This window comes from Oncorhynchus gorbuscha, linkage group LG15 (assembly GCF_021184085.1).
Source record: "Oncorhynchus gorbuscha isolate QuinsamMale2020 ecotype Even-year linkage group LG15, OgorEven_v1.0, whole genome shotgun sequence".
NCBI classification, from domain to species: domain Eukaryota; kingdom Metazoa; phylum Chordata; class Actinopteri; order Salmoniformes; family Salmonidae; genus Oncorhynchus; species Oncorhynchus gorbuscha.
Window position 1 is genome coordinate 84,684,661 of NC_060187.1, and position 13,613 is coordinate 84,698,273.

The 13,613-nt window shown below is 44.5% G+C and overlaps 1 protein-coding gene and 1 non-coding gene across 5 annotated transcripts in view; one reads left to right on the forward strand and one right to left on the reverse strand.

Annotated features, from left to right (window-relative positions):
• Positions 1–13,613, reverse strand: part of LOC123998307 (inversin-like) — a 62,472-nt gene continuing 48,859 nt past the window's right edge. For all 4 annotated transcript variants that reach the window (XM_046303404.1, XM_046303402.1, XM_046303403.1 and 1 more), the window contains 9 exons: positions 11,165–11,250; positions 10,865–11,011; positions 10,467–10,573; positions 8,971–9,180; positions 8,112–8,335; positions 6,772–7,438; positions 5,657–5,856; positions 2,840–2,926; positions 1–1,436 (listed from right to left, as the gene is read on the reverse strand). In XM_046303404.1, the coding sequence (XP_046159360.1) occupies positions 1,330–1,436; positions 2,840–2,926; positions 5,657–5,856; positions 6,772–7,438; positions 8,112–8,335; positions 8,971–9,180; positions 10,467–10,573; positions 10,865–11,011; positions 11,165–11,250 (1,835 nt within the window). In that variant the 3' untranslated portion in view covers positions 1–1,329. The remainder of the gene's footprint in view (positions 1,437–2,839; positions 2,927–5,656; positions 5,857–6,771; positions 7,439–8,111; positions 8,336–8,970; positions 9,181–10,466; positions 10,574–10,864; positions 11,012–11,164; positions 11,251–13,613) is intronic.
• Positions 3,443–3,515, forward strand: trnat-ugu. The gene has a single exon. It is a non-coding gene; the product is annotated as a tRNA-Thr (tRNA).

Consider the following 13,613-nt stretch of genomic DNA (forward strand, 5'->3'; position numbering starts at 1 on the left):
AACTTGTCAATGTATTTATTTGATAAGTTTTCTAAAAGAGTAGAAAAACAACATGGACATTAACATTGAGGTTGGTATTCATTCATAAATGTAAAGCCTTGGCATCTGATTGTGACTCAACAGTAGTGCATCAGAGTGAACAGCATCAACACTAAAACACAGTTTCTTAAGTGACAGTTCATCTTGATGAGGTGCCACAAACATCTGGCTAACTTTAAGTCAACTATTTCTTTAAGGCAGGAAGTGATGTATAATATACAATTAAAGAGTAACGGAGTGTGTATAAAATGCATAAATATACCCCCCTCCACAGAGTCCTACAGAGAAAGCACAGGTACACGTGTACCCTCTGGACCTAAATGACCTTGTGTACATCTGTGTACCTACTATTATGGCTGAGGGGGGAAAGTGGGAGGGGCATGCATGCCTGTGGGAACCTGCTCAGGTAGATACTGAGGTAGAGTTGACTACAACCTAGTACAAGTGTTATGGCTGACGGGAAGTGTGTGTGTCTGCAAGCAGGCGTGTGTGTCAGCGTCTGCAGGTGGGCTGGCTGTATGACCGGCTGTTGACAGACTGCCTCATTCTCCACATGGGAGGAAAGGTTATCTCTGTGTGTGTGTGTTCATTTTCTGTATGGTTGAAATGATCTTGCACACATACCATGTTGGTTGACTTAACTCCGCCCTGTGAGGTCTCATAAATTTGTCCTCTCTTCCTGTGTCCAGTAGTATAAACAATCAGGCCAAGAACTCCTCCATGGTTAATACTGGGCACAGAGAGTACAATCTGAGAGGAAGAGGCTATGCAAGAGGGATTACTCTGCCTGAAAATACAGCATGACACAGACCAATTGGGGATTTTTTATATGGTGATCAATTTGATATGTGAGGCTTATTTGACCAAATATACATTTTGTAATATTTAGGTTATTACAACTGTACTGGCGGCATCTCTGAGAAGTCTGTTATATCAGCATTATTCACATGCAAACCCACCCTCATTGGCTAAAGAGTTCCCACCTCTGTAGACAAATATTCCTATAGTTACACCATTGGGGCCCACCTCTTGTCAGTATATAGATGCTCTGTTTACAATCTGGCCAATAACTCCACCACGATAAGGCAGTTGGGTAAATCATTTCAAGACAACACACACATATATATGTGCTCCATTTAGCATGTGCTTATATCCAAAGCAACTCAGTCACGCGTACATACATTTCACATATGGCTGGTCCTGGGAATCGAACCCAGTACTCTAGCAGTAGAAGCGCCATGCTCTACCAACTGAGCCACGAAGTACACATGCAGGGTGTGTGTGTAGTCGTCAGTGTTTCCCCCGGCCCTGTCCAGCGCTGTGGGGTCTGAGGTGGTAGGAGTACTGCCTGGCCTGCCCCACTGCATCACACAGGTGCACACACTCCACACTGCTCACTGCAGAAACACACACACAGAAGGAAACAACATGCTAACAGAGGAAACACATTTTGTACAGTTCATCCACATCACTATTCCCGAAATCAAATTAATCAAATTGTATTGGTCACATACACATGGTTAGTAGATGTTATTGCAAGTGTAGCAAAATTCTTGTGTTTCTAGTTCCGACAGTGCAGCAATAACTAACATGTAATCTAACAATTCCACAACAACTACCTAATACACACAAATCTAAGTAAAGGAATGGAATAAGAATATACACATATAAATATATGGATGAGCAATGACAGAGCGGCATAGGCAAGATGCAATAGATGGTATAAAACACAATATATACACTACCATTCAAAGGTTTGGGGTCACTTAGAAATGTCCTTGTTTTGAAAGAAAAGCCATTTCTTTGTCCATTAAAATAACATCAAATTTATCAGAAATACAGTGTAGACATTGTTAATGTTCTAAATGACTATTGAAGCTGGAAAAGGCTGATTTGTTATGGAATATCTACATAGGCGTACAGAGGCCCATTATCAGCAACCATCACTCCTGTGTTCCAATAGTATGTTGTGTTAGCTAATCCAAGTTTATTGTTTTAAAAGGCTAATTGAACATTAGAAAACCTTTTTGCAATAATGTTAGCACAGCTGAAAACTGTTGTTCTGATTAAAGAAGCAATAAAACTGGCCTTCTTCAGACTAGTTGAGTATCTGGAGCATCAGCATTTGTGGGTTCGATTACAGGTTCAAAATGGCAAGAAACAAACAAACAAACGTGTCAGTCTATTCTTGTTCTGAGAAATGAAGGCTATTCCATGTGAGAAATTTCCAACAAACTGAAGATCTGGTACAACGCTGTGTACTACTTCCTTTACAGAACAGCGCAAACTGGCTCTAACCAGAAAAGAAAGAGGAGTGGGAGGCCCTGGTGCACAACTGAGCAAGAGGACAAGTACATTAGAGTGTTTAGTTTGAGAAACAGACGCCTCACATGTCCTCAACTGGCAGCTTCATTAAATCATACTTGCAAAACACCCGTCTCAACGTCAACAGTGAGGAGGCGACTCCAGGATGCTGGCCTTCTAGGCAGGGTTCATTGTCTGTGTTCTTTTGACCATCCATTTTTAGTGGCCAGAGATATGTATTTTTCTTTGCAACTCTGCCTAGAAGGCCACCATCCTGGAGTCCCCTCTTCACTGTTGACGTTGAGACTGATGTTTTGCGGGTACTATTTAATGAAGCTGAGGTTTTTTTCAAAAACAAGGACATATGAGATGTACATATGAGATGAGTAATGCAAGATATGTAAACATTATTAAAGTGGCATTATTAAAGTGACTAGTGATCCAGTGATCTGTGTGTGTAATATACCCAGGTGTGTGTGTGTGAGATAGTACTCACGCTGGCTGTGTGTGCGTAGTGACAGGTCCAGTAGTATCTGAGACTGAGAACCCCCGAGAGAGCGCCCCCTTCGGGCCACAGAACCTCCTAAAAGACAATAAACACACATAATCTCCATACATATATATATATATACACACACACACACACACACACACACACACACACACACACACACACACACACACACACACACACACACACACACACACACACACACACACACACACACACACACACACACACACACACACACACACACACAGTCATTATACACAGAAACATCTGGAAAGAAAATAGCAACATTGTAAGTCTGAAATATACAAATTGGCCAAGGCTGCTAGCTTGAATGGTGAATCGCTACACACACAATCCTTCTGGAAAGACCAAGGTAAAATAGGGCATTTGCAATCCGTTTCATTCATGCATCTAACTGTAACTGCTAAACTGAGGTAAGCTGTATAAGTGAGATCAGGGGGAGTCCTTTGTTTTAGGAGTCTGACTGGTAACCTGCCTGTCAGGTTGGGCGTGTGGCTATCGTTGTTCTCGAAAGGGAGTATCATTTAAATCCTTTTCTCCTCCTGGTTGAACTGTAAAAAGCAAGGCTCCATAGCTCAGTGGTTAGAGCACTGGTCTTGTAAACCAGGGGTCGCGAGTTCAAATCCCGCTGGGGCCTTCAAGTGAAAACAATTTTTGTCAACATTACACCTGTACCACCAAACAATGCAGGGTGAAAGGAATGAAGTAACGACTTGGAAATGTCAACCTGTAAGAAGAGTGAAGCTGAACAAAAGAAATAGGAAAAACACCAACGTTCTGCGATACCTCTGTACACACACACAGGTGAATGTGGTTGATGGGTTTGTATGTCTGACAGAGACAATGGGTTTCGTGAGTGTGTGTGTGTGTGTTCAGCAGACAGCTCTACGCAGTCGTCTGACATTCCCCCTGACAGCTCTGAACTTTTCACAGCAGCAGCCGACAGGCCTGTCAGTGTGTGTATGTGTGAAAGGGGGCGGGCTACCACGTCAGGCCAGAAAAGGTAGGGAGTCTATCTGGCTGTATCGGTGTGTATGTTTGTGTGTGTGTGACGATGTGTATGTCTGTGTGTTGGCACTAGTAGGTTTCTGCCCAGTCTCCCATCATCACCTGGTCATGTGTGCTGAAGGTCAGGTGTGTCTACGGGCCAAACTCATACCAGAAGTTATTACAACACACAACGCACACACATCTCTATATGATTATACAACTATGTGTGATTGCATGTGTATATTAACATTATAAGGTAAATACTTATTGCTAACTCTCTGCATTGATGCTACTCTAATTCTGTTTGAACATAACATCACATTCCAAACCAAACAGCATCATACCATCACCTCAGGAAACAAATATTTTCCTTCATCGAGAAACTGTACGTCTTAGATGGAAGCCTGCTAATATCTTCAGTGGACTATACACCTCCCTATACCAATTCTATACAGATATTAATATCTTCAGTGGACTATACACCTCCCTATACCAATTCTATACAGATATTAATATCTTCAGTGGACTATACACCTCCCTATACCAATTCTATACAGATATTAATATATTCAGTGGACTATACACCTCCCTATACCAATTCTATACAGATATTAATATCTTCAGTGGACTATACACCTCCCTATACCAATTCTATACAGATATTAATATCTTCAGTGGACTATACACCTCCCTATACCAATTCTATACAGATATTAATATCTTCAGTGGACTATACACCTCCCTATACCAATTCTATACAGATATTAATATATTCAGTGGACTATACACCTCCCTATACAAATTCTATACAGATATTAATATATTCAGTGGACTATACACCTCCCTATACCAATTCTATACAGATATTAATATATTCAGTGGACTATACCGCTCCCTATACCAATTCTATACAGATATTAATATCTTCAGTGGACTATACACCTCCCTATACTAATTCTATACAGATATTAATATATTCAGTGGACTATACACCTCCCTATACTAATTCCATACAGATATTAATATATTCCGTGGACTATACACCTCCCTATACTAATTCTATACAGATATTAATATATTCAGTGGACTATACACCTCCCTATACCAATTCTATACAGATATTAATATATTCAGTGGACTATACCGCTCCCTATACCAATTCTATACAGATATTAATATCTTCAGTGGACTATACACCTCCCTATACTAATTCTATACAGATATTAATATATTCAGTGGACTATACACCTCCCTATACCAATTCTATACAGATATTAATATCTTCAGTGGACTATACACCTCCCTATACCAATTCTATACAGATATTAATATATTCAGTGGACTATACACCTCCCTATACCAATTCTATACAGATATTAATATCTTCAGTGGACTATACACCTCCCTATACCAATTCTATACAGATATTAATATATTCAGTGGACTATACACCTCCCTATACCAATTCTATACAGATATTAATATATTCAGTGGACTATACACCTCCCTATACCAATTCTATACAGATATTAATATATTCAGTGGACTATACACCTCCCTATACCAATTCTATACAGATATTAATATATTCAGTGGACTATACACCTCCCTATACTAATTCCATACAGATATGTTGGAGTTTGAAGTTGCAGCTCGGCAGTAATGCACCCATTCACAGTAGGCGACTAGGCGCTGTTAAGAATTGGTTTATTTCTAAATGTTAACAGTTCAGAGTTGAAACAAATGAAAGACAGAATCAAACATTCTGGACAGAACGCCAGGCTTTACCATAGATGCTTTGCAGCACTGAGCTCTTGGCTGCTGTCTTGGTGGGTGGAACTCTGGCCTCAGGCTTGGTCCTAATAGGGGTGTGACCAGGGAAAGCCGGCCTATCCCAGAGCAGCTGGATCAGGAGGGAGGCGACCTCAGGTGGCTCCACTCTTTTCCCAGCACCAAAAGCCTCCCTCAATCTGCCTCGCACATGGAACCTACACACAAACACACCCAGAACACGGTATATTATAGAGGCCTTGATTGGTCCAACCTATTCAGTTCGTATATTAAACAGCACATGACATTTGGACATTATTCAATTCACTGAAAAATGTTACAGGCATCCCTGGAAAAGCTGGTTTAAGAGGGGTGAGAAATAATAATTAGTCCAACCTCAGGGGTTCCACAAGGCTCAATTCTGGGTCCGCTAGTCTTCAGCATCAATACATAACACTTCCTCTAGGGGAACTGAACCCGGCCATGTCATACTTTAAGAGCTTAGTAGAAAAAGCTTATTACTTGTATACTACAATTAAATCAGTATACGCATCCGCACGCACACACATCTACTGGCGGCTGGGAACAGAGGGCTTTCCGATGTGGGGTAGTAGATCCTGAATGAGAAGCTGCTGGTAGCTATTAGAATGGCACGCCTGAACTTTTAGCCTCTCGTTAAAACACTGAGATTGATCCAGATTATACCCCCTGTCTCCCCCACCTCCCCCCTCTCTTCCCCGTCATGGAGGTGTTGATGGTAGGAGGGCAGGCAGCCAGACGACAGAGAGCATGAGGGGGAGACGCTGTGTGTAAGTTGGTGTGTGTGTGTGTGGAGGGAAGACATGTGGGCACCACATGGCACTGCCACACTCTCTTGGTAAGAGACAACGCTACTGTGGAGCACAGTATACCCCTCCCCCTTTCAACCATACACTCACTTCCTCCAGGCTGTTTGGGAAGCCATCTCAGAGCCAACCTTGGTATTGGGCCAGAGAGAAACTACCTGAGCACCTCTGCTTTGGTAAAGGGGCCACAGGCTCTATTCCATGGCAGTACTCCCAGTACTGGCTCAGCTTGGAGAGGGAATGGGAAGAATGAAAAGCAGACCATCCCTGGTCGGGCTTCAACCTTACCTCCTCCAGGCTCGTTGGATAGTGCAGGCAGCCTGGTCTCTGTACCCCTCCCTGGGCTTGCTGCTGGGGCGGTGTGACTGTGGGGAGGCTTTGTGGTTCTTGCTGGAGGAGGTGGTATGGTCTGTGGCAGGGCGTGTTCTGTGTCTGGGGTTGTGTGTGTTGGTGTGTGTGTCTCTCTTGCTTCTAGGGGTGCGTTCCCTGGTGCTGGGGGCTTCTTGATCCATGGTGGGGCGAGTAGACGTGTCTGTGTTGGATGGAGTGTGTGTGTGGGAAGGAGTGTGTGTGTTGGAAGGAGTGTGTGTGTTGGAGGTAGTGTGTGTTTTGGAAGGAGTGTGTGTGTTGGAGGGAGTGTGTGTCTTGGAAGGAGTGTGTGTGTTGGAGGTAGTGTGTGTTTTGGAAGGAGTGTGTGTGTTGGAGGGAGTGTGTGTGTTGGAAGGAGTGTGTGTGTTTGCAGAGGTGAGTCTCTTGGTCCTTGGTGTGGTGGGGGGTCGGTGTTTTGGGCTGGGGGGTCGGCTACAGCCTGCAGGAGAGAGACGCTCTCTGACCCTATACCCCTGGGCAGGGGGCATGGTGTCAGAGGTCACTGAGGGGTGAGGGGTCACCATGGGGTCAGGGCCTTTGGCTGGCTGTGCCTCCTTCCCTCTCCTGGAGGGTCTGCTTCTATGTGCTGAGAAAGAGAGGGAAGTAAGAGACTGAGAGAGTGGGTGAATATGTGTGTGTGTATATGTGTGTGTGTATATGTGTGTGTGTATATGTGTGTGTGTATATGTGTGTGTGTATATGTGTGTTAGGTTTGGGTGGTTTACCGTATATATACCGTAGTCCAGGATTATGGAAAAAGCCACGGGATGGTTTTTCAGTACCGTCAATACTGTTTAAACTACTTCTTTTTTTAATACATTTGAATATTTCTAGCTACTTTTTAAGTAAATATCTGCAGTCAACTTGTGAAATATGGTAGGAGATAATGAAGATGTCCTTCATAATTTCACCTGTTTTTCATTGAGCAGATCTGATTAAGCCGAGCCGCAGGGCACCGGTCTATGACCCACGACGAGAACGAGCAAAAGCAGTGAGGCAGGAGCGCCCTTCTCAACGGAACAGTAATGAGTAGGATTCACATGCAAAAGTGAATGATTTTGATCAAAAAGGCTTTATCTGCCTTCCCAATGAAAACTAGTTTGGCGTCACCTTAATTGGGGCTCATAGTAATATCTGGAACATAATGAATGGAATGGAATCAAACACATGTTTGATAACATTCCATTTGAACTCCATTTCAGCCATTATTATGAGTCATCCTCCCCTCAGCAGCCTCCTGTGAGTGTGTATGTCCGTACCTCTATGTTTCCGTGTCTCCTCTTTGCTATTGGTCTGTTCTGCTTTGGAGGCTGTATTAGCCCCGCCCCCTGCCTCTCTCTCATACACTGACAGTTCCTTCATAGTCTCAGCCAATGACTGCTGCTCCTGCTCAGCACGGGCCAATAACATCCTCTGTTTCTCTGTTCTGGCCAATGAGATTTGCTGCTCCGCCTCCCGCCTCCGCTGCTCCTCCTCACGTTTCCTGAGTGACATCATGACACATATTACACACGTCTCACACACATACACCCTAACCCTTGTTACGACCTTTTCTCAAAGCCTTATCTAAACCCTACCGCTGAACCAGCCCTGACCAACATCACAAACTAGTCCTGACGTTACAAAGAACAACAGAAGAATCCTTTCAGTAATCCAAGCCCAATAGGAGTTCCAAGCACACAGAGACCATTACAGGCTGTTTATTACAAACAGTGTAGAATTATAAGACAGGGATGTGTGAGCGAGAGAGAGAGAGAGAGAGAGAGAGAGAGAGAGAGAGAGAGAGCGAGAGAGCGAGAGACAGGGAGAAGATGTATATGTGTGCAGGGATGACAGGTGGAAAGATGGATATGGAGAGAGTGTGACTGTTTCTATATGGGTTGGGGGAATATGACAGGGAGAGATGGAGAGAGAGAGAGAGAGAGAGAGAGAGAGAGAGAGAGAGAGAGAGAGAGAGAAAATAGATAGAAAGAGAATGTGTGTGTGTGTGTGTGTGTGTGTGTGTGTGTGTGTGTGTGTGTGTGTGTGTGTGTGTGTGTGTGTGTGTGTGTGTGTGTGTGTGTGTGTGTGTGTGTGTGTGTGTGTGTGTGTGTGTGTGTGTGTGTGTGTATATGGTACTTGGCTGCATCCTTGCGTAGCTGTTCGTGTCTCATCAGTAGTTGTTTCCTCTCGGTGAAGGCCTTGCGGACGGTGTATCCTTTATACAGGGCCTGGATGGAAGCAGCAGCGATGTCCTGGATGGCCGCTATAGACAGAGCTCCATGCTCCAACATGTACTGAGTCACCTCACTGTGTTCCCCTAGGAGGGTGTAGTCCAGGGGGGTGTACCTACACACACACACACACACACACACACACACACACACACACACACACACACACACACACACACACACACACACACACACACACACACACACACACACACACACACACACACACACACACACACACACACACATGCTTCCTGTTCTCAATTTTTTTGCATCTGTACACCAGCTTCAAACAGCTGAAAATACAACATTATTGGTTATGGAAGATATATTTCACAATAGTTTAGATGGTACAATGATTCTCTACGCTATACTTGCTTGTTTTGTCACATAAACTGATATTAGAATTGGAATTTTAGTAACCAGGAAATGGCGGAATGATTTCTGCATTGTGTATCTTTAACCTAATGAACTTGCTTGGTGAAAAACAACACACACAGAACAAATTCACAAAATACATTCCGAAAATTACAACACATCATTTTACATTGATATTTTAGTCATTTAGCAGACGCTCTTATGCAGAGCGACTTACATTAGTGCATTCATCTTAACGTAGCTAGGTGAGACAGTTCCTTCAATCGTAGCAAGTACATTCTCCCTCAATAAAGTACAGGTAACTGCCAAAATAAAGGAAACACTTGAGGAAATGAGGGATACAAAGTATATTGAAAGCAGGTGCTTCCACACAGTTGTGGTTCCTGAGTTAATTAAGCAATTAACATCCCATCATGCTTAGGGCCATGTATAAAAATGCTGTGCAGGACATTATTTTGGCTACCATGTCTATGCCTCCATAGGATGACAATGCCCCCATCCACAGGGCACGATTGGTTACTGAATGGTTTGAGGAGTATGAAAAGATGTCAACCACATGTCATGTCCGTCTCAGTCACCAGATCTCAACCCAGTTGATTCTGGAACAGTGAATGAGACAGGCGTTTTCCACCACCATCAACAAAACACCAAATGATGGAATTTCTGGTGGAAGAATGGTGTCACATCCCTCCAAGAGTTTCAGACACTTAGAATCTATGCCAAGGTGCATTGAAGCTGTTCTGGCTCGTGGAGCCCAATGCCCTATTAAGACGTGATATGTTGGGGTTTCCTTTATCTTGCCAGTTACCTGAAGTTATCAGTCAGTGCCAGTAGGAAAATACAAGTAAAAATATCATTTAGTAGGCCACTAGGTAGAGAGACAGCACAAAAACTAAATTGTCTTAGCAAGACAATACCAACAGCTACTTTTTGAATCTAAATCGATACTTGCTACTGTTGTAGGAGCTGATGTCCTTCCAAACTATAGATGAGGCACTTCCTCAACATCCACCTCCTCCTCACCTCTCCTCGTTGTGTTCCATGTGGTTGGGGAAGGCATTAGAGTTCAGCAGCAACTTCACAGCATCCAGATACCCATTGTTACAGGACCAGTGGAGAGCTGTCCTGCCCTGCAGACACACACAGTAGGACAGGACCAGTGGAGAGCTGTCCTGCCCTGCAGACACACACAGTAGGACAGGACCAGTGGAGAGCTGTCCTGCCCTGCAGACACACACGGTGGGACAGGACCAGTGGAGAGCACTTCATGTGTGTGTGTGTGTGTGTGTGTGTGTGTGTGTGTGTGTGTGTGTGTGTGTGTGTGTGTGTGTGTGTGTGTGTGTGTGTGTGTGTGTGTGTGTGTGTGTGTGTGTGTGTGTGTGTGTGTGTGTGTGTGCGTGTGCGTGTGTGTGTGTGTGTACCTCTTTGTCCTGTATATTAGGGTCGGCGTTGTTCTCCATGAGTAGTACAGCCATGCAGGTGATGTACCCTCCATAAGCAGCACACTGGAGAGGAGTCCTGCCTGCCTGGTCCTGGACGTTAGGACTGATCCCATTCTCCATCAGCAACTACCATGACCATCACAATGAGGTTACAGTACCAGCCAACCGGCTCAGTGACCTGAACAACACATCCTTAAGACAGTCTATTAGGAAAGGAAATGAAGACAAATGAAGAAGTGTTCAGTGATAATTAAAGTGTATACAGGTGAAAAGACTGACCTGGCAGACTTCAGCGTTCCCCCCCAGAGCCGCCCAGTGCAGAGCAGTGTGTCCATCTAGATCCACCAGGTGGACACGAGCAGAGCCTACACAATGAAAATCCATGAGGCATTCTTCACCATAGTAAGCCCACCCAAATCCTGCATTACAAGAGCATGGTACACTAATGTAGTCCTGTATGACTCAGTAGGTAGAGCATGGTACACCAGTGTAGTCCTGTATGACTCAGTAGATAGAGCATGGTACACTAGTGTAGTCCTGTATGACTCAGTAGGTAGAGCATGGTACACCAGTGTAGTCCTGTATGACTCAGTAGATAGAGCATGGTACACCAGTGTAGTCCTGTATGACTCAGTAGATAGAGCATGGTACACTAGTGTAGTCCTGTATGACTCAGTAGATAGAGCATGGTACACTAGTGTAGTCCTGTATGACTCAGTAGATAGAGCATGGTACACTAGTGTAGTCCTGTATGACTCAGTAGATAGAGCATGGTACACTAGTGTAGTCCTGTATGACTCAGTAGATAGAGCATGGTGCACTAGTGTAGTCCTGTATGACTCAGTAGATAGAGCATGGTACACTATTGTAGTCCTGTATGACTCAGTAGATAGAGCATGGTACACTAGTGTAGTCCTGTATGACTCAGTAGAGAGAGCATGGTACACTAGTGTAGTCCTGTATGACTCAGTAGATAGAGCATGGTACACTAGTGTAGTCCTGTATGACTCAGTAGATAGAGCATGGTACACTTGTGTAGTCCTGTATGACTCAGTAGATAGAGCATGGTACACTAGTGTAGTCCTGTATGACTCAGTAGATAGAGCATGGTACACTAGTGTAGTCCTGTATGACTCAGTAGATAGAGCATGGTACACTAGTGTAGTCCTGTATGACTCAGTAGATAGAGCATAGCACCACATACAAAATGGCTATAAGTTGCTTTGGATAAAAGCGTCTGCTAAATGGCAGATATTATTGAATCAACCTCCCAATTCACAGCTTTATTAGACAACGTTTTGATCCGAACCGGATCTTCGTCAGGTCAAACAAACTGAGTGTTCACATCCCCAAATATACACATTTCACCTCACATGCACATGATGCATGGTTGGTGTGGAACAAATTCTATTCACTCTGCACATTGTGATTAATTATGATTAACTGAGGTACATACGGTCACAGAGGATTATAGACATCAAAAAAAGATTACTGTTGCCTAGGTTTTAACTTGGCCCAATTTGTATGACCGCACTGCTAAAGCTAACTCTCTCTCCTTTGCTCTCATCCTTCTAGATCTATCGGCCGCCTTCGATACTGTGAACCATCAGATCCTCCTCTCCACCCTCTCCGAGTTGGGCATCTCCGGCGCGGCCCACGCTTGGATTGCGTCCTACCTGACAGGTCGCTCCTACCAGGTGGCGTGGCGAGAATCTGTCTCCTCACCACGCGCTCTCACCACTGGTGTCCCCCAGGGCTCTGTTCTTGGCCCTCTCCTATTCTCGCTATACACCAAGACACTTGGCTCTGTCATAACCTCACATGGTCTCTCTTATCATTGCTATGCAGACGACACACAATTAATCTTCTCCTTTCCCCCTTCTGATGACCAGGTGGCGAATCGCATCTCTGCATGTCTGGCAGACATATCAGTGTGGATGACGGATCACCACCTCAAGCTGAACCTCGGCAAGACGGAGCTGCTCTTCCTCCCGGGGAAGGACTGCCCGTTCCATGATCTCGCCATCACGGTTGACAACTCCATTGTGTCCTCCTCCCAGAGCGCCAAGAACCTTGGCGTGATCCTGGACAACACCCTGTCGTTCTCAACCAACATCAAGGCGGTGGCCCGTTCCTGTCATGTTTTGTCATTTATTATCATGTCTTGTCCCTGTGCTTCCCATTCTATTCGTTTCCCTCTGCTGGTCTTATTAGGTTCTTTCCCTCTTTCTAGCCCTCTCTCTCCCCCTCCCTCTCTCACTCTCTCGCTCTCTCTTCTCTCTATCGTTCCGTTCCTGCTCCCAGCTGTTCCTATTCCCCTAATCATCATTTAGTCTTCCCACACCTGTTCCCGATCCTTTTCCCTGATTAGAGTCCCTATTTCACTCCTTGTTTCCCGTACCTGCCCTGTCGGATCCTCATGTATAATTCACCGTGCTGTGTCTATGTTTTGCCCTGTCGTGTCGTGTTTTCCTCAGATGCTGCGTGGTGAGCAGGTGTCTGAGTCTGCTAGGTTCAAGTGCCTTCCCGAGGCAACCTGCAGTTCTCGATCAAGTCTCCAGTCTGTTCTTGTCTTTACGTGTAGTATTATGCTTTTTGTTTTGTAAAGTTTATTCTGGATTAAATACTCTGTTTTCGCCAAGTCGCTTTTGGGTCCTCATTCACCAGCATGACAGAAGGATCCGACCGAGGAATGGACCCAGCGACTACAGACGCTCGTAACACTGCC